This window comes from Phoenix dactylifera, chromosome 18 (assembly GCF_009389715.1).
Source record: "Phoenix dactylifera cultivar Barhee BC4 chromosome 18, palm_55x_up_171113_PBpolish2nd_filt_p, whole genome shotgun sequence".
Lineage (NCBI taxonomy): Eukaryota > Viridiplantae > Streptophyta > Magnoliopsida > Arecales > Arecaceae > Phoenix > Phoenix dactylifera.
In genome coordinates, this window is record NC_052409.1 from 3872536 (window position 1) to 3893517 (window position 20982).

Here is a 20982-nt window from a genome sequence, read left to right on the forward strand (position 1 = left end):
GTTGGTTGGGCTATTCGTCCCGGTCGGAAAACGAGGTCACGCTGACATCATGCAACTAAAAGGCCACGTGATGGATTCCGATTTGTAAGTGGTGGTGGGTACGCTGTCATTCTGCCCGCGCACCACCCGGGCTGTTTGTTGGGGACAGGTGGCTGCCATGATTGGTCGGTGCAGTTGCATGTTCTCGGCCTGTCAAAATGTAGTTGGTCTATAAACCATCGATTAGTCACCTGCATGGCCAACTATAGAAATAGCACCAAATAAAATGTTATCTCTGATACTTGAAAATATTCTATTTTTTGATTTTATTAGATGTATCGTACTCGCCCGTCCGAGCATAAATAAAAAGAGAAAAAAAGCCTTCGACCATTTTTTTTTACTTCTAAATAAATTTTATCTATTTATTTAATCATACTTTTCTAAAAAAAAAAATACGATACATCACGCCCATCACCCATCGCCGGTATGCGAAGGATGGTTTATTCTTAGGCCGTAGACGGCAGAGCACCCCCATGCACGAGATACCGGGAGGCAACCAAGAGCGATGCGACAGGAGATCAGAGGGATTCTGCAGATACCGGAGCAGGAGGAGCCACTGACCTACCTGGGTGTTCCGATTACAGGCCGCAGACTACGAGTAGCAGAGTGCTCCCACCTGGTGCAGCGGGTGGAGAGCAGGTTGGAGGGGTGGAGAGCGGCTTCCCTGTCCATGATGGGGAGACTGACCTTGATCAGATCGGTGTTGGGGTCCATGCCAGTATACCTCATGGCCAACACCGTGGTTCCGAAGGCGACTCTGCTAAGGGTCGAGCGACTGCTGCGATGCTTCCTGTGGGGGTCTTACGGCGGAGGTCGCGGAGTGCACTTGGTGGCTTGGGAGCATGTCTGCCGGCCCACTAGCATGGGCGGCCTCGGAGTGCAGTCCCTACTGGAGCGGCGCGAGGTTCTCATTGCTCGGCATGCAGCTCGCTTCCTGCTAGAGCCACACGGGCTGTGGAGTCAGGTGATGGCGGCCAGATATGGCCGTGAGGTCTCAGAGGCGGCATGGAGAGGGCGGCGAGTCTCCTTCATGTGGCGTGAGATTGGGAGGTACTTGCCCTTGGTGTCGGCGAACACCAGATGGCTGATTGGTGATGGGCGGAGCATTGATGTGACTGCGGACCCATGGGTGGACACCGTCCCACTGAGGTGTTGGCCGACTATGATCGATGTTGAGGCAGTGGAGGGATTGCGGGTCTCCGATCTTCTTGCCCCAGGAGACTCAGCATGGGATGATGATAGGCTGCGACAGTTGTTCGGAGGACACCTAGCTGAGAGGATCCGGTCCCTTCCAGTGCCAGGTTGTGGGGGGGCTGATGTCAGGGTTTGGGGCACCTCTTGCCGGTCCAGTGTCAGACTGGGAGACCTTGCCAGAGTTATCCAGCAGGAGCATGAGTCGGGCCAGGATTACACTTGGATCTGGAGGTCCGGGCTTCACCCGAGGGCGGCACTCTTCCTTTGGAAGGTGGCATGGGATCGCCTTCCGACGGGGGCAGTGCTGAGTAGGCGCGGTTGGGGGATCCCTGCGGAGTGCGGGACATGCAGTGTAGAGGAGTCGGTCGACCACGTGCTCTTTCAGTGTTCGTGGGCGAGGTCGGCATGGTTGTGGGCTGGGTTCCCGCAGGGGGTTTGGCGTGGGAGGCCTCAGTTTTTACGGATGATGCAGCAGTGGCTGGCCCGGCCGCAGATATGTCAGGAGGCTATTCGAGCGACCTGCACAGTACATCAGATCTGGCTGGCGAGGAACGCCCGCACCCTTGGTGAGCGCAGGGTGTCACCGAGGTTCGTTGCAGAGCTCGCGCGAGTACAGGCATTGGAGTTCAGGGCCTCTTCAGATAGACCTCTGACAGCTCGGGACACCTGGGGTTCCTTCTCTGCTTCGGCAGCTCCTCAGCTGGTGTTCTTCACCTGGGAGCCCCCACCTCCGAGTTTCCTCAAGGTCAACTTTGACGGATCGGTCCTGGATGGAGGTTCGCGTGGCGGTGCGGGTTTTGTGATACGGGACCCGCACTCCAGAGTGGTGGCAGCAGGTGGCTGTCAGTTGTTCGGCACATCAGTTCCCGGGGCAGAGCTACGAGCTGCTTGGGCAGGTATTCGATGTGCGAGGCAGGTACTGCAGGCTGGATCGATTGTACTGGAGGGCGACTCGGCTACAGTCATCAGCTGGATCCGGGAGGGGCTGAGGGGTGAGGGCTTAGACCACCCCTTGGTTCGGGATATTGGGATGATGTGTGGGGTTGGGGTGGCCATCCAGGCCAAGCATGTATTCAGAGAAGCCAATGGGGCAGCCGACTGGGTGGCTGCCTTCGCGGCTCATCATTCAGGGTACACCTTTTGGCTGGGGGAGAGAGACTTGCCACTGGCTCTCCGTGAGCTAGTGTTTTTTGATTTTATTGAGTGTATTCGTACACGTACTGTATGAGAACCCGTTTTCAGAAAAAAAAAAAAAAAAAAAAAAAAAAAAACCAAGAGCGATGCATTGGGAGTCCCTCGACCAAAAGCGTGAGCTCGACCGAACCGATGAACACCGCTGCATTCCGGCACATGTGTGGTCAGGCACTTTTATTTTCATCCACATAGTACACATAGAGATAATCATCAATTAAGGATGATATTGGCACTTGTTTAGCAGCTAAATCGAAAAATCTAAGCTTCCCACCATAGAAATTTTGGACCCTCCTTGCGGTCCACCTATGGAGCTTTTCAAAATCACCCCGATTGAAAGATATTTTGATTATCTAATTTATTTTTTTGTCCTTTCTGGATTGGTCGTACAACCATATTTTAACATATTTTTTATCAAGTGGGCAGTGATGAAACATTCTTCTGAGATAATTAGTTCATAAAAGAACTCGTTTGATTTGTAGAAATAATTTTTTTTTAAAAAGTAATACAAAATATCCTAAAAGAAATAATTTTACAGCATTATATCTAAAAGCTTAAGAATACTTTTGGTAAAAAAATATTCTAATTTTTATGAGTTAAAAATTAGACTTGAATTTTTCTATTCTATCAAATATGAGAACTTTATTTTTATAAAAAAAACTACTTATTTATTTATTTATTTTTTTGAAAACTTCAACAGTGCATTTCTGTTTTTTTTTTTTTATTGACCATACTTTCTTCATCTTTTTTGGGTGAATCAAACAACTTCAAAGTAGTTTGTTTGGTCTATTTGCCCCATGAGGGCTAATTGGCAAAATATATAAGCAAGCATGAAAGAATCCAAGCTAGAAGAAAAAGAAGGATTAGGACTTAAAGCCTCAGGTTGCCCTAGCTCGTGGGGCAGCCAGGTAGGGCCAATCTACCGGACACTATAAAAAGATAATGAAGGCGGCTATCTCAGTCATAAAGTACATTTTATGTATGAGCCATAATTGACCCAATCCTTGACTCTTTTTTTCTTCTTTCCAAGTTTGCTGAATGAAATGAAAAGAGACTTACTGCAGTTTGCTATATGCGACTCTCGCCCAGAGAATTACCAATTTAACCACAGTTAAGTATCATTTTTCTTTTGTTTTTCTGCCCTTTGTAGGAGAGTTAAGGATCAATGGAATTCACTGAACTACTACTATCCTTCAGCATCCTTGTTCATGAATTCACTGAACTACTACTATCCTTGTTTTTCCATGGGGATGTATGTCAGACTCTCTCCTTAAGTAGTGTCCATAACTTGTGCTTCAAGGTTTTACAGCATGGACTACATACAGATTTAATTCATGAATCTATTGGGGAACAATCATTAAACAATGCTTTTAATTGCTGGTGGGATGCATGCATGCATCATCACTTTTAATCCTGCTGTGTGTAGTACACGTCTTTTGTATTATTTCCTCTAGTAAACGATGTTTGAGATACTAAGTGGCGCACTAGTGGATGGTGGTAGTTAATATGTAAATAGGGTGGCACTGTCATAACTTCGAACTGAAGTGTACTTAATTGCTGTTTTTTGATCCTAGGTTTTTAATAGTCAGCGTCAATTTTGTGGTCCCAGTCAATGTTTGGTGAATCAAGACATTAATAACTCGATCATGACTTAACTAATATATGTCCGTTGTAGTTATCCATATAATATTTTATAGGCTCATGTAAGCACATAACAGTGCCTTCTTCAGGTGTGTTTATAATATCCCCCAAAGCTAGAAAGATCGCTTGTGATTTGTTGTTGATGTTGTCGCTATTCGACGAGCTTATCTTAAAATAATTACAAGATAATCTTAGCAATTGTCAAAATTAATTGAAGCAACCTTGAACCCTTTTGGTCGTAGTTAGATGAAGATTTTGCCCATAGATCTTCCTCGTGTTAAAGAAAATAGTTGTCTTTTTTCCTTACAGCTATATAATATCACAATCAATCAATTTTTTCCGTATGCACATCTATAACTTTGTCTTTTTATGCTTTATGAGAGTATAATTCGATGACTTAAGTTAGAGGGAGAATAATGAAGGATCTCGAGTAGCCATTGGATATCATAATGTTCGGAGTTGATTATTCGAACATAACCATTTTTTCTGGCCATCCATTGATTGTTATTTTAGTATGTTCAAGGCTAGAATTTATATCAAAGGAAGTTTTGTTAATTCTCACTTATATGTGTTAAAGATAGATGCTTCGTTAAATGACTGAAAACTTGGCACAAAATTTTACAAGTATAAATAAATAAACATATAAGTTTTTTTTTCAACTTTTGTATAAGTTATAATTAGTCTTATATCTAGAAAAAAAATGCGAATCTAAGCACCCCAAAATATTTAGACCACTCTAATTTGTCACTATACATTTGCAGAAAGATTAGACTCTAGGTAGAACGGTCAAAGCATAAGCCACCGCTGGCAATAATAATGGACGACTCCAAGAAATTGTTCTCAAAACAAAAGCTAAACACATCTAACACAAGTGATTTATGGCTAAACACATGAATAACCTGCTACTCCTTCAATCCCTCTGGCATCAAAATACAACCATTTGCTTCTAAGTCTCTAAACCCCTCATCATTTTTTTTTTTTTGGTATAACGGCGGCTCACAGTGTGGATGCAGCCAACAAAATCAGAAAACAGAAATCTACATAAAGATCCTGAATGGCACAGACCCACTGTCCATCCATACGAAGTCTTCAGAGTGAGAAGCCGCAAATAAAGCAACTTAGCTAGTAGCAACGTTGTCTTTCAGTAGACGTTCATAATCTGATGAAAATTGTACACCTTCAACAATCTGCGAATACCACGCCGGCCGGCTCTCAAAATCCAACTATTTTTCTGTGCAGCAAAAACCTCCCTCATCAAGATCTCAATCATTCCGCCAGCCTAGCGCAAGCCGGATTATTGCGTGCACCGCGTGCACGGTCACGCTCGCCACCCCAGCCTTTTAAAGCCTCCCGCTTGGGCGCCATTTGGACGCTACCCGATTCTCGCTCTCTCTCTCTCTCTCCTTCTCCGAGACGGCTCTAAGAATTTGCCAAGAATCCCCCTCCCCATTTCTAGGGTTTCTCGATCCCAATTCTCTTGCTTTCTCCCTCGATTCTTCCCGCCGGCCCGCGAATCCAGGGTATCCGTTTGAGTGGATCTCGAGGCGGTGGCCTGCCGTCTCGACCCGATCCTTCTACAGGAACTAGCCCAGAAATGAGATCCGGATCGTCTTATTGCAGTGTAATCTCTCTCCCTTCGTTATCTTCTGTTTCTTGGACCGTTTCCTGTCTCGATTCCTCTGGTTCCATTCTAGATCGAGTGAATTATGATTGTTTCTGGTTTGCTTGGGATCCATTCTGGGTCGAATTGTCTCCAAGATTGGATCGTTCTCACTCTGTAGACTCGTTTTTTTTGCAGCGAGAGATACATTTAAGAATTCTGGTGGATAATTCGCTTGCTTGGCGATGGTGTTGGATTTGTTTTTCGTTTTTTCAGGACGATTGCTTGGATCGACTTGTTTGGAAGTCTTTTACTCGAGTTCAGTTGGACTCTTAAAGTATTCTAAAGATTAATAAAGGTTGTCCGTTTTTTCAAGTTTAACGTCCTGCTTTCCTTTTAAGTTTTGTTTTCCTCGAGGAATTTATTAGAACCTATATGCGTAGGTCAAGTTGTAAGCATTTGTTTCCTGTCTGATGACCATCAGCCAAAGGAACTAATCCATCTCATCACGCCTTTTGTTTTTCTTTCCTCCCTTTTTGTTGATTTGTCTTGTGACGTGTGAAATACTTGTGCAGAGATCAAGCATTGCTCAAACGGCTCAATTTAGCTTCTGAAACGCAGAAGAAAAGGTGAGCGTGATAGTTGTCCTACGAGCTTGGAAAGCAAGTCTTTGTATGTTCTTGACAAATTAATTCTGATGTAATGTCTGTGAGTCACCTAGTGCTTTGTTGGTTGGCATTTATTTAATCTCCCCTGTAAGTGGTTTGACTAGGCGGTATTCATGCAACGTATCATCTCTGTCCTATGAGGATTCCATTGATCTGGGATTGTTAAAGTGAGTTGTCCGGTAGATTTTGGACATATTTTTGCTTTAATTCAGAGGTGCGTTGTATTCCTGAATGTTAGGGATCACCTTTTTCTTCTTCTTCTTCCTCTCCAATTTTATTTTTGTGTCAGGATCCTCCTTGCAATTGTCAACTCCAGGGTTTTATCCCATGCGTAATCTATGGATGCCATGAGGATTCCCTTAACTGTTACAAAAGCAAAGTGAATTGTATAGTAATCTTTAACTACCCTACCACTTTTATGGTCTTGATTGTATCATCTTGTTTATCTATTCTTATTGCTTTTAAAGGATTTCTAATGTCGTTTTTTTAATTTTCTTGTTAGCTTAAGTTTCATTTGCAGAAATAAGTTCCAGGATATGGGTTGCCTGGCATCAACACCGAGAGGTGCAGGTGGAAACAGAAGACGATCAGGGACTGCTGTGGAGGTGGCTGTGTTTGTACCAGGATTACGCATCCCTAAAAGTGTTGACTTATCTCAGCCATTGGCTAACAGCTTGTCAAGAAATTTAGTGGAACGCCTCTCAGCTCTGAGAACTCGCATAGTCGTTATGGCTGCCCAAGAGGCACCAACTGTGACAAAGCCTAGACGGAAAACAGCTACACAACATGGTTTGCACTTTGCAGCTTTGCAGTTTTCATGCTGTTTTTGTTTCAGCCAGTTTAGGTGGGAACATACCTAATAAGTAGTTTTGGTGCCTGCAGGAGGTTCTTCATTGGCTGATCTTCTGCAGGCGTTGGAGGATTACTTGCCAGTGCTACTGGGATTGGTGAAAAATGGTAGTTTAAATGATGTAGTTTTGATGATTTGACTTTGTAATTTTCATTTATTTTCGACACTCAAACCATATCTATCAGTTTGTTTTTAACTCTTGACAGTTGCATGAACTATACTTTACAGGAAGTCAGTCAAAAGATAAGGTACAATTTGTGTGGGTTAATCAGGAGGATGATGCAGAGGTTGGCCTCCATACCATTCTATAATCATGGGATATTTTCTTTGATGAGAATAGGCAGGATTGATGGCTGATACTGATAACTATCTTTTTCAGGAAACAGGCATCGCAAATGCTTGGTATGAGGTGTTGTCAGTTCTACATCTGATGGCTATGCTGTGTTTATCTGAAGCCAATTCTTTGCTTCTTCCTAAAATGTCCAATGATGGTTATCGGCTAAAGGTATCTGAAGGTGGGTGCTTGGTTCTAGCTTGTGGGTAACATAAATTATCATCATCTTCCATCCAGTGTTTGCACTATTTTTTGTGCATCTTCCGTTATGACTTAACATGCCCTCACTCAGTTGAGTATACCCATTTTAATGAAAACACAGATTGCTTTCAAAGCTTAATAAAAACCTAGGATCTAATGTCCATATCATATTAAATTCATGTCATGACAACTTCACTTTGTTCCCATGCAGATTTTTTTCTTTTTGGCTAACTTAATACGGATAACGTGAAATCATCCCCAGCTACTGAATAATTGGGCTGATCATTTACTTTATGAGTCGCGTAATCTCACTCATCTAAATATACTTGTAATTTCATAAAGCATGATCCTAACCATTTTCTCGTTATCATAGGCCACGTTTTTCCTATTATTATAATTTTATATCATCTTAGGGTGGCCTTGGCACAACATTAAGGCTGCTCCATTTTAACCTAGGTATTGTGGGTTCAAAACACTGAAAAAGCCTCTTCGGATGTGGGGGATAAGGCTGCATACATTTGACCCTTCCTGGACTCTGTAGCGGCAGGAGCCTCATGCATTGGGACACCCTTTTTTGATAATTTTATATTTTCTGACTATTGGAAATACATGCATGTTGATGATGTTGGTAATGCAACTTATGATCATCATTTTGTGCAACTTTGTTGCAGAGGACAAACGAACCTCCATTGATATTTTCTTAAAGGCAGCAGGGTATTTGGATTGTGCTATTCAGCATGTTCTTCCTCAAATTCCTCCTGAGACAAGGTTAAAAAATCATGAGCTCTTTTTAACTGTCAAAGCTTGATCAAATTTTATGAACCTCTTTTTTCCCCTTATAGAGCTTGTGTAGAATCTAGGATTTCTTCTATGGTGTTTGTATTGTTTTGGAGCTAAGGATGTCTGACATTTTCATTACTGCTACGACTTGCAGGAAAGATCTTCCACTAGACCTAGCCGAAGGAGTGCTGCGAGCACTTTGCATGCAAGCATTGGGTCAGGTACGAACTCTTCAATGTCTGTTGGTACATTATATGCTATTTGGGCAATAATTCTTGAGTTGGTGCTGTCATTCTTCAATGTCTGTTGGTAATTGCTAGGTATGACATTTGTTCTGGTGGCCATATTATCTCTAGACTCATTGAGCTTAGAATATAATATGGGATTAAACTATTCATGATGTCAATATGCCTTTCTTTTTATTTTATTAATATCGCGGTCCATCTTAAAACTTGTGTCTTAAAGGCATGCTTGCTGAAAGAATGGATTTTTAGAAGGGCCATTGTTATGAAATGAGACCAGGAGACTCAGTCCCATGTTCTTAAACTCATTAACAGAGTTTCAGGTAGTATGTGCTCCAGTGCTGATAGGGAGGGTTTGAGTGATTTCATGTGCTCTAGGGCTGACACGGAGAATTTGAGTGGTTCTAAAGTGTGTTTTGGTAGTGAATCTGGTATCCTAAGTGATCTAAAAGAACCCTTTTTATTTTACGATGAACAAAACAAAAATATGTCATAATAATCACACAGATTTTTGTTAGGGTGTTGGGGACAAGGTTCATGGTAGGACGTATTGGAGAAACTATTTAAAATTATAATCAGCTACCTATGGTGTATGATTTGGTTGTTGGACAACAAATGCAGCAGAGATGACAGTCTCAGGGTAAACATATAGTAAAGATAGAATTGATGAGAATCATGAGATCAATACAAGGAAATAAGGGGAAGTTTAAAAGTTGCGTCGAAAGGAAAATAGGTTTCAAATATGCATATTGAGATACTTTGGTCATGTAAAATGAAGAGCAGAGGCCCCTGTGAGAAAGGGAATGCAGATGTAACAATAGAAGGGGAAGGAGGAGGCTTTGGCTCACCAAAGCAGCTTGATTTAATTGTAGATGTAGAGTTTGATAAGGTGTGAATGTTGAAAATGGAAGTGGGATAGACCCAATACATTTGGGATATGAACTGTTATATATGTAATGACACAATATGGAGTAGAGAAAGAGTCAATAGTGACAACATATAGAGTAGATAGAGAGTCAATAGTGCTCGCAGCAGCAGGTTAGATTATACAAGCCCCATTTTTGTTGTTTTTACTTGCGGTCTGTTGTATCATTTATAAAATTCTCTATTATTTATTTATTTTTTTAACACTCATTTTCTAATTATCAGGTGGCTGCTGGCCATCAGCCGCCTAGTGTAAGCCCCACATATTAACATTTGGCAAAACATTCTGCTCTGTCCTTTTCTGGTGCCTTCTTAATAATATATTTATTCACATGGTCCTTCGAATAAGAGTTGTTTTGTTCTTGATTGTTTTAGGATGATAATTACACTTTGAGGATCTGTGAGAATGATCTGGAAGTGTTGGTTCTGGGTTAGGTTGTTGGCTTCTATCTACTTTGTCTTGATTGGGTTGCCAGGTCAAGTTTAACAAGAATTTGTTGATTGGGACTGGGATTAGGATAAAAGAAAATGATTAGAGGAAAAGTTGATTTAATCTTGTAAGATCCAAAATCGTCGGTTACTGATTAATATCGATCGGTGGTTGCTTTTGGGGTTTGGAGGAGCTAAGGAGCATGGTTATGACTTCAAGATGGATTGGTTTCATTGGCTTTTGGCTTAGTGGAAGAGATGTATTGTCATTTGGAGTACAAACTAATTCATTTAAACCTATAGTAATAATTGATCTATTTTTCTATGACATGTTTGATTCTGGAGCTCCTGAGTTGGTATCAACAAAACTAAAGAGCTTTCCAAGTGACTTTTTCCGGAGCTAAAGGTCTAATTCAACGCATAGAAATTCATTGTTTGAAACGACAAGGTTCATTGAATGAGAAGAGACAGGAGGGTTAGGGATTGAAAAGAAGGAAGTGTATCTTTGGGCTAATTGGTATTACTCATATAAAGTAGCACATACGGTGTTGTTTGGGATCAAGGACCTTGAGTAATTTGCATTGTAATAGATGTATAGCTCTTGCTTTATCAGTGTAAACCTGCTTCATGCATCAGATAATTAATAAGCTCATAGGGTGTTGTTTGGGATCAAGGACCTTGAGTAATTTGCATTGTAATAGATGTATAGCTCTTGCTTTATCAGTGTAAACCATCTGCTTCATGCATCAGATAATTAATAAGCTTCTTTCCCACTCATGGCCCCTCAAAGATGTCACTTGTTATCATTAGTTGTTAGATTATCCAGTTGACCAGACCACCTAGCAAACCAAAATGTCACATGCCACCTGCATGGTGAGCTAGTCTCTCTTCTCCATACATTGTTTAGCATGCAGCTCATTTCTGCATTCTTCGGCTTAACTTTCATTAAAGTTGGTTACTGTTGTTCCTTATAAAAAAATGTTCTATGCTTACCTTTTGCGTCATGTTAAAGGGAAAGCTAGATAGTCTTCCTCTCCAATAAAAGGTTCATTATTGTGCAGAAATTGACTCTACTGCACACTTTCTTCTGCTTTGTGGAATCTCTTGAACTTCTGTGTCACATTTCTTGCAATTATTTCTTTAGTTGCCAGAACCTAGAGCGGGTGTAGGTGTAGGTGCGGAGAAGTGGATATTTAGAAACACTTTTAGTAAGGAAGCGCTTAGAAAGTGGGTGCAGGTTTGAGATTCTAAGAAGATTTCGAAGTAGGTGCATTACTCTAGGTAGAAGATTCTGGCTGCTAAGATTGTTACTATTCTATTGGATTCGAATGCTAGCATATAGCTATTAGTTTTGTTCCCATGAATGAGCCAAAATTAGTTCGTATATCCTTTAGTCAACCAATTCAAGTCTGGAACTCTGTCAGTTACTTATAACTAGTCCACTAAGAAGCTCAGTAGATTCTTCACAAATTCCATATCATGACATGCTTTTAATATCTATTAAGGAACACTCAGTACATGTTATGTCATAAGTTTGGTAGGTTGTTAATGCTATAGATTGTATCCTGGATTGTGTCTAAACACACACAGAGTACATAATATATGAGTGTGTTTTGTCGTACCCTCTTGTGGAAAGAATGCATTGCCAAAAGCTTAAAGTACTTGTTATATTTGCGAAATGTATTATGATTTCTTCTTTTTCCACTTATGGAGCTAGTGTTGCATTGTTATTCTTACATATATTTATAGTTGCAGACCCCTATCTGGTGGACTCAAAATCAGATTGTCAAATTTCCTGCTTTTAGTTATAAGCTAGTAACTTCTTTTGAATAATCCTAAATATTTCTAGCTTTATTCATGCTGACAGAAACCTAGATGATTTTAAGCTATAGATTGGAGAACCTGTCATATGCAAACAAGTATGATTCCATGTCATGTTATAAGCATCTTTTCAAATCCTACTTGGTCCTCGAAATTCATCACTCCTTCAACACCACTAATGGAACTACTAAAATTATAATAAAAGATTTATGGGACAATGATAGATGGTACAAGTCTTGCTTGATTAGGCTATTTTTTCATATATATATATATATATATATATATATATATATAAGTGGCAACATGCATAACCTTACAATGCTTGCCTTTCTCTTAAATTGGGGATGTTTAATTTTACCAAGCATAATCATCAACAGCTTAGTATTTTGATGGCTGTCAAAGTGCACAATCAACAAGCAAAGCTGTTGAAAATTGATATGTTTATGATCACTGAGACATGCAAAATATAGGTCTTATGGTTGCATTGGTTCTACCATTTGTGGTACTAAGAAACTGTAAACATTCAGGACAAGGCGATCTTTGTTGCTAGATGGTACCGACCAGGGCTATGTCAGATTTCCTTTATTTTTCGATGAGCAGTCCCAAACGAATTGAAGATTTGTTTGTTTGTTACATCAAATTGATTAGGGTTATATATGTTCTGGACTTTCTAATAGTAGTGGGCACACTGCTATTTTTCCATCAGTTATGTTCTTGAAGTTTTGAGAGTATTATATTCCTGAAGGCTGTTAACAATACAGTTGGAGGATGAAATATTAGGTATGCTTATTATGTTAATGTTAATTGCATTATAAGCTTGGTAGTATCCAGTGGACGGTCTTTATCAATCTCTTAGAAATGTAAAATCTCTTCTTTATGTTTATGAATGTTATGAAGATTTTTCTTTGCTCATGTTTGTCAGTAAATTAGGAAAAACATTCAACTGTGAGGATACACAAGTGAAAAAAATTCTAATTCTATATAAAACAAATCCACCTAAGTTCAAGGTATTTTCTCTAAAGTATCGAGACCAAGAACTTGTTCATGATGATTTTAGATTTTTATCACTTTTCTGTGCAGTATTTTTTAAGAAATTCTTAATGGACACATTATCTGAATGTGTTCAATATCAGTTTGCATTTTAGAAAGGTTGGTCTATGCATGAGCATTTGTCTTCTGTTTAGGCTATAAAAATTAGCGAAACCTCTTACATACTCTGACTTATATTTGGCTTTTTACCCCTATAGACTGTCGATATTCAACTTGGGATCGCGATGGATAGTCCCAAGGCCACACTAGCTGTGAAACGAAGGTTGGCGTGTGAAATGGTCAAGTGCTGGCATCAGGTATAGTAACATTTGACAACACGGGGCCACCTACAACTTTTATCCTTTCTACCTTTCTGCAAGTTCACTAGTGTTGATGGATTACTCTTTCTCTCTCACTCATGCTTATTAGAACCAGACTCGATAATGGCTCGGCCAAGAGATTGGGTCACTGGTTCAACCAGTCGGACCAAAGACATTAAAAATGTGTAAAATTTAATTTTTTAAAATAACTTCTTTGATAAGTATTAATACATTAGTGGCCAGTGGGGTTTGGGGATGGGATTGGGAAATCTGATGGGGGCCATAGGGGGAGGTGGGAGGGACTGCGGCCAAGTTGGAAGGGCTGCAGTTGGATGTGGGGGAGGGGGAGGGAGCTAGGGACGGATTTCTGTGTGTGTGTGTGTGTGAGAGAGAGAGAGAGGGGGGGGGGGGGTTGGGGGAGGGACGGGGGCCAAATTGGAGGGGGATGTGGTTGCATTTGGGGAGGGGGAGGAGTTAGGGCCAGATTGCTTGAGGCAAGGTTGGCAATTGGGCTGCAGGCAGATGAGAAAGAGACAGAGGAAGCCGGACAGAACTGGGGGAGGTGCTGCATCTGGTTTGGACTTTGGAGGTGGGTCTAGGAATGGAGCAAAGGGAAGAGAGATGTACAATTTATTTGTATGTCTTCTAATTTTAAATAATAAACGTTTGAAATAGTTCCAATATTAATTTATAATGATTCTTTTGTAAATACTAATAATTCATGTATGTCAAGTTTTAAAAAACAAAGGGCAGCTGATGGGAGCTAAGGATGGTACCTGCAAGAGGCATGTAGGTTTGTGCAGTAGGAGTGGGGTTGGTTTAGGGTAGGTGGGGTTGGGGGTGTGATTGGGGCTAGTGGCTCCGGGGCATGGGGAGAGGAGAGAGGCTGGGCTTATGGAGCTGGCTGAGGATGGTGCATGAGGGTAAGGGAGCGAGAAAATACTTGAGGCTGAGCCAAAGGGGGGCAGAAAGGAGGCAGCTGGCATCTTCGTCCATCTCGGTGCTGGCATGGTCATCTGTGCGCACGTCAGATGAGGATAAGGGTTAATGTTAGGATCAAGATTCAGTCTTGGAGTTATCTAAGACAATAGTCATAGATTCAGTAGTTACATTTCGTCAAGAGTAAGATATCCACTGCAAAACCAGGTGGAGAGTGATAAGTGATATGACTTTCTAGTATCCCTTGCTGTCATTCTTTTCTGATTTTCATCTTTGCCATTTTCGTTGGGTTTACACTTGTCTTCTTATTTATAAATTTAATTAGTAGTTTTTATTTTGTTATGTTAATGATGTTAGACGTGCAGCATCAGCTATCCCTTTCCGCATGAAGAAATTACTCTATTCCAAATTTCCTGTCATCTGCAAGAAGTTGGCATGCACAAAGCTTGCATCTGCTTCTAAATTTTCTTTCTTAAACTTGAATATAATGCTTGCTTCATGCTTTATCTAGCAAGATTTTCTTCCCATTTTTATATTTCGATCGTCATGTGTATATTGTTTATTTCCGTATGGACTTCAACCTTTTTCACATGCACAGGGCTATAAGATGTTTAGGTTTTTCTATATAGCGTAAATAAAATTGTGCTACTACGTATCTGTCCTCCATGAACTGCATTTTCTTGGCTTCAATGTCATCTGTATCTTACAGTTTTTAACCTATCATCAGTTTGCTAACAAGTGATATCATAGTTGGGTATACCTAAATTTTGTTTAAATGCCATATTAATGTAAATATGTTATTCATAAGAAGCTACAAAATGATTTGTACTGAAGTATTTCAGTCTAAACAGGCCCACAACAGCATTACACAGGTTCCTTTAACTGATGGTTGGGGGCGGAAGCATCGTCTGTTTATTAAGTGGAAATATGCTGAAGCCAAGGTAATTAATTGTTCTTTGTTTTGTTTTCATGATTCCCAGAGTTATTTATTGATAATCAGATGTTGAAGTGTGTGGCTAAAAATAGATATTCATGTGACATTTTTTTGTTTGTGTCCGAATACTCCTGCTACAGTTTATTGCTGACATGAGTGACAAGCTTAAGATAATGATATGTTGGTTCAAATAGTTGATGCTGTGAGGATATTATGCTATATTTATTCATACACTAAAGTTTGGAACAAAAATTTCTTGATCAATGGGAAATGCATTGGAAGTAGGGACAATACAATTCTCTTGAAACTATTTTGGAGAAGTTCGGCTTTGATAGCAAGTAATGATGATGGACAAGCTATTTGCTTGTTGATTATGTTGAAATATCTGAACAAGAAAGAGAAGACTAATAGATATTGTAAGGGAAAAAAAATGACACATGATATCCTTCCAAGTGCGCTACCTTGCTTCCAGCACAGATTCAGGAATTCCTTTCTTTTTCCTTTTGGTTTCTAGAACTGATGTAGTATCTGATAGTTACCTGCCTTCTTTCTAACAGATCTTTCTTTCAGAAAATATATTTAAAAATCTTTCGCCTCATCACCAGGCTGCTGCATATTACTTCCATGGGCTTATCCTTGATGAAGGGAATACAGAGAAGTCCCATGGGATGGCTATAGCTGCTCTGCAAGCAGCAGAAGAGTTCCTCAAAGAAAGCAAAAGGTCTTGTGAAGTCTTCAATGCAATGCCTCCTACATCAAGGTAATTGCTAGCCTTCCTCTTTCATTTGGTTTTTGATGGATCAATGTCATTTTGTTTTTGCTATTTTTGATGTAACATATTTAGCCATTTCTTTTCTTTCATTCTTTCTTCTTCTTCTTTTGTGTGTGTGTGTGTGTGTATGCTGGGGGTGCATGGAATCACATTGACTATATTTATTGTAAGTGCTCCTGACATGAAGTTATAGGTACATAAGGTGCCTCCATGACAGATGGTGCAGTTGGTCATGTAGTTGCATTTTCATCATGATCACTTGTTAGACTAGACTAGAAGGCAATTGTAACTGTTGGTCAATATTGATAGTATGGATTCATCATTTAGAATTATTGAATTATATTATATCTCACATTTGTAACTGTTGGTTCTATATAGGAATCCCCCTCTCTGGGGATCTGCAAGGTATCTTTCTGAGAAGATCCCCAAAGATGCATCCAGCAAGGTTTGCATCAATCAGGACCTCTACAATGATGAAGGGTAAGTTTGCAGTTCAACTTTTGATGTTTGATCTAGTTCTCTCCTAAAGCCGACTGACGATCATTACAATCATTTCAGCGTACACTTTGAAACCCAGACAATGTTTTGTATATGAGTCGATTCCTTGGTTAATACTATCACAGTTCACTAAGCTCCTAGTTTCATAAATGCAAATTTGCAGATGTGATGTATGTATGTGCCCTCAACCTCTTTCCATTTTTGGACTAGCTAGTTCCAGAACCAAGGTTCGCTATCTCGGTACTAGACTCCATATCGGTGCCACACTAGCACAGTATCGTTACGGTACGGTACGGTATGGAATTTTTTGTGGCGTACGGAATATCGGTACGCCATCCGTACCGGATGCCGGTACTGCACTGGTATGGTACAGTATGCTCTGTACAGTTCGGTTTGGGCCGGTACAATGTACTTTGCCTAGAACCATTTATCTAGTTTATGACATTTTCTTAAAATCACATTTAGGACATTGTTCGTCCATAATATCATATTTCTCTTGGGAACTCATACGCTTTCAAAGATGCATTCTGTTGGGACCTCTAATAGTCATTCAAATGTGATGTGTCACTAGATGTAAACTTGAGAAAGATGAAATCTGGTAGACGTGCATGAGGAAACGGTTAGCCTTCTTGCATTGATAGATATAAAAGCACGTGAACTTGAACATGCACCCTGCATTGTGGTTGCTAAATTACTAGTTTTAGTGATATTAAGTTCTAGTGTTATCTTGTATATGCAAATGCTGAACTTGGCAATTCGTAGTGGCAAAAAACTTCTGTAAGGACGTGGCCTATAACATATTTACATCTTTCTCCCCACTTGGCCATTGGTACTGCCAAAAACTTCTGCTGAACTAAAATATTTTAATATTGCATATAACATATTTATATCTTTTTCTCAATGTTTGGGAGTGGCACAATCTATAAATTGGCTCGTGACTTATCAGTGGAAGATTACTGATCATTGCAAACAGGCTGCTGAAACCTGATCATCTTGGTGGCATTTGCAGGGTCCTTGAAACAGCACCGACATTGCCAGATTTTGCAGTGGCTCTTAAACCTGATGATTATGAACTTCCTCCATTGGATCCCTCATGGAATGAATAAAATGATCATCAATAGAAAGCCCAGATCCTATGGAGCTGTCCCATTGGAAAAGTGCCAGTTGACCTGCAACATCTTGGCGTGCCTCCTCATCAGGGAGGGCCATTTTCTGTCAGCAACAATGTGTGGTACATTAATTCAGATTCTAATTTCTTTTGTCTTTTGTTCTCCATCCCCCCCCCCCCCCCCCCCCCCTTCTCTCTCTCTCTCTCTCCCTCCCCCCAAAGAGAAGTCTTCCCATAGCTTGCTTGTTTACGGGACGGTGTTGTGTACAAGTGTTTTATAGTGCATGTAAATGTAAATTATGGGAAAAAAGAAAAGGATATTTCTCTGGTTAACTGACCAGTGGATTTATGCATGCGATATCATCTTGAAAGTGATTGATCTGATTAATGATGATATGCATGCAAAGACTACCACCAAGATTGGGTCGCAAACTGTGGACTTGTAATTCATTGTACTCTATCCTACATAGATCTGGAAAAGGATTGGCTACAAGTTTTCTAGCTTCTGTTTCTTTGTTGTCCTTTTTCTTTTTTGTTGCAGTAAAGTTCTTTGAGAGATGCTCTATAAAATGGATGGATCCAATGCAAGTGAAATATCACTCATCAAGCTCTTGCCTTCATTTGAAGATCTTTCGACAAAAGTATTTGTGGAAACAGACAGCAGACACACACAAGAAGGCTGATCGAGTTGCAAATGCCGTGGCTCATATGGAGAAAATAGTGAGGAGTGTGGTCCCAAAAATTGTAGGTATTTGGATGTTGATGTTATTCTTCTATCATATTATTACATTTTTGAATGAGATTGAACAAACCATTTTCAGGTAAATTTCTTCATACTTCTTATGCCCTTTTCTTCATACATTCTTATGATCATTTTCTTGTATATATACTCTGGTATTATTTCATTTATATATCGCTAAGAATATCATTATTGATGTCTAAGACCAATGAAGGGAGTCAAAAAACAGAACTTGATATTTTAATATCCACTGCAAAGCAGATCCGTGATAACTTAGTATAAAATACAGCCAAACTGGCACTTGCTTATGGATTTTCGTGTTTTCTTGGTGTAGCATTGTTGGATCGGGTCGGTGTTTCCTTTCTGTATTCCTTATTACGTTTCGCAAAATTGTTTGGACTGCTGGAAGCATGTAATTACTTAAATCATGGACGTTATACCCTCATCCCTCCATCCACGCAAAGCCCATGACAAATTTTTCTTTCTTATTCATGGTTTTAACAAAAAAATTATTACACTGGATATAGCTCTGTCACTTAAAAACAACATTATCTAATAAATACTGGAACTGAATTTTGAATCAATTAACTAGTATATTCTAAGTAAATCAATACAAACTTAGCTGTATGAGAGGTGGCGGTTGCACGACTACAGAAGACCTCCGTATCTCCTGTGAAAAGAGAAGGAAGAAACAAGTAGAGGAAGAAACAACATCTCAAGACTTCTATATGAAAACAAGCACCTCCGAAGTTAAGAACCGAGAGAAGAAAATGAAATCAGTGCTTCAACTTAAACTTGCAGCTGCTTGATTTGATGCTAATCTGATTGCTGGCACTCAAACTATTCACCACCAGATTGCACCTGACTCCGAAGGTCACCTTCCAGAGCTTCAGTCTCCCAAACTTCACCCTCACCGGCACATCGCCTTTAAAGAGCAGCGGTATCGTCCCGGTCTGCTGCTGCCGCTGCAACTCGGTGAGGAGCCCGCTCCCCAGCTGGGTCTCGCCGGTCATTATGATGCTTAGCACAGTCGTGCTCCGGTGGCCCTGGTAGAACTCCGGGAAGCTCCCGTTGCACAGGCTGCTATCGGTGTACCGCACGCTCAGATAGCTTCCTTCCTCATAGTAGATGCCAATCTTCTTGTTAGGATTCCTTGCAGTGACCGTCACGTTGAAGCTGGCCCTGACTGTCATGCTGCTGTCCACATCAAATGCCGAGATGCTGAGGCGGTCGACCGAGTACTTGGGTATCTTGGGGTCGAAGATGAGATATAGAATTCCAGCAGTGGCTCCAATAAGGATGATGAGTACGACAATGGTGAGGGTGGTGCAGCACAAACACTTGCAGCAGCTCCTCTTCTTCTTGGCTGGCTTTGCTTGGGCTACCGGGATGGTGCCTTGCAACGGACCGGCGACATCGTGCTCTTCGGATTGCGAGAAGTTGAGGGGCGCTCGTGGAGCTGACGGTGGTGGAGATTCGACGTCCACCGGATGAATTCTCTGGTGACCAGCCATGACAAAAGCCAAATGAGTAATTGGCTACTGTTCTCCTACGCTCCGGTTCCGACTTGAAAGCCTCTTGGGGTAGGAGGCTCGCTCAAAGTCTCTTCTTGATGGGTTTATATGGATGGTTGAAGTGCTTCGGATTCTAGTTTTGTAGGCTTCCATGCTTGACTTTTTGTTTCTAATTAGGTGTCGTGGTAAGCTGTGGGGTGGTAGAAAATTATTGAGGCTGGCTGGTCCCAACCTTCCAGCCACCTAATTGAATTCGGTGGCAACTGTTATTAGATGTTTTAGCTACAGGTTTGGTAGGAACATGCCGCGTGAATAGGATACATTATTCATCCGAGCCCAACATGCCAAATAAAGGGTAAATAAGTCATCTTGCTTGACCAACTAGCTTTCCCTTATATTATTATAGATCACAATAAGCACTTAATTTTCTTGGGAAATAGTGACGGTAATTTTATGGAAGAAATCCGGGAACAGAATCTGCTATGGTAGTTGGAAATGTGTTTTGGCGATTAGTTTTGTCGGCAATGATCATGAGCGAGATCTATGCGACTTGCTTTAGCCTTGCTGATTTTGATTAAAATTAGCTTGCTTTAGTTGTTTGAATATGAGCCTCGTTAAATATCGTCACATGCTTGTAGGATTAAGTTTAAATAGCCCATCATTCTATACTATTACTCTGGGATACTTTATCACGGGTCAAAATGGTAAAGGCATGACCAGGGATGCTTTTAGTCTGATAAATATAGTGCATATTGTAGGAAATGACACCTAACTAGGAAGCACGGAATCCTTAGATAGAAAACGGATCCATGAAACTGGTGGATTATTTGTTAATCAATTCCACTTTTTTTATTAAAGCTTTGACCCAAGCTAGGAGTGGCTTGTTCATGAATATGACTTTGAGACGGGACATAATGTCTGCATTTGATAAAACTTCATGAATATGCTTTTAGTCTTCTGATCCCTGATCAACATGAAAAATTTGTGGCCTACTTGGTCTTGAGAGGACTTTCTCAACAACGAATTTATGGTTTCTGAACTTGTCCGACCTATCTCCTCATTCCCACATGAGCCATTGAACCAACCACATGAGCCATTGACATCTCAAGTCACATTGATAATGGTGGCCCTTCTATAATCTAGTTCTTTTTTATATAATCTTAATGGAAGTTTTCACACATAAGAGCAAAACCTGCAGCTGCATACCTAACATTT

General features: G+C 40.6%; 2 protein-coding genes across 16 annotated transcripts; one reads left to right on the plus strand and one right to left on the minus strand.

Annotated features, from left to right (window-relative positions):
• The first annotated feature begins 5241 nt into the window (after window positions 1-5241).
• On the plus strand, window positions 5242-18015 carry LOC103724052. Of its 15 annotated transcripts, none has more exons than XM_039115439.1 (15): window positions 5243-5686; window positions 5864-6023; window positions 6241-6500; window positions 6623-6719; window positions 6836-7122; window positions 7216-7290; window positions 7412-7470; window positions 7563-7698; window positions 8390-8486; window positions 8653-8719; window positions 13162-13260; window positions 15054-15143; window positions 15694-15896; window positions 16287-16388; window positions 17416-18015. In XM_039115439.1, the coding sequence occupies exons 5-15, from the start codon at window positions 6870-6872 to the stop codon at window positions 17510-17512; spliced, it is 1278 nt and encodes a 425-aa protein (XP_038971367.1). In that variant the 5' UTR covers window positions 5243-5686; window positions 5864-6023; window positions 6241-6500; window positions 6623-6719; window positions 6836-6869; the 3' UTR covers window positions 17513-18015. The 15 variants fall into 15 exon arrangements, 14 of the variants coding, with proteins under 14 accessions (XP_038971371.1, XP_038971367.1, XP_038971368.1 ...); XM_039115440.1 differs by having other exon boundaries at window positions 6241-6294; window positions 6438-6719; XM_039115436.1 differs by lacking the exon at window positions 5864-6023 and having other exon boundaries at window positions 6241-6294; window positions 6426-6500.
• LOC103724049 (NDR1/HIN1-like protein 6) lies at window positions 17687-20955 on the minus strand. Its single transcript, XM_008815189.4, has one exon. It carries the CDS (start codon window positions 19765-19767, stop codon window positions 19030-19032), a length of 738 nt encoding a protein of 245 aa, XP_008813411.2. The 5' UTR covers window positions 19768-20955; the 3' UTR covers window positions 17687-19029.
• Between the last annotated feature and the right edge of the window lie 27 nt (window positions 20956-20982).

Coding starts and splice junctions, on each gene's coding strand:
- LOC103724052 (XM_039115443.1), top strand. CDS start 6,870: ATGGGTTGCCTGGCATCAACACCGAGAGGTGCAGGTGGAAACAGAAGA. Junction 7,471..7,562: donor ATCAGGAGGATGATGCAGAG/GTTGGCCTCCAT, acceptor TATCTTTTTCAG/GAAACAGGCATCGCAAATGC. Junction 15,144..15,693: donor GGAAATATGCTGAAGCCAAG/GTAATTAATTGT, acceptor TCTTTCTAACAG/ATCTTTCTTTCAGAAAATAT.
- LOC103724049 (XM_008815189.4), bottom strand. CDS start 19,767: ATGGCTGGTCACCAGAGAATTCATCCGGTGGACGTCGAATCTCCACCA.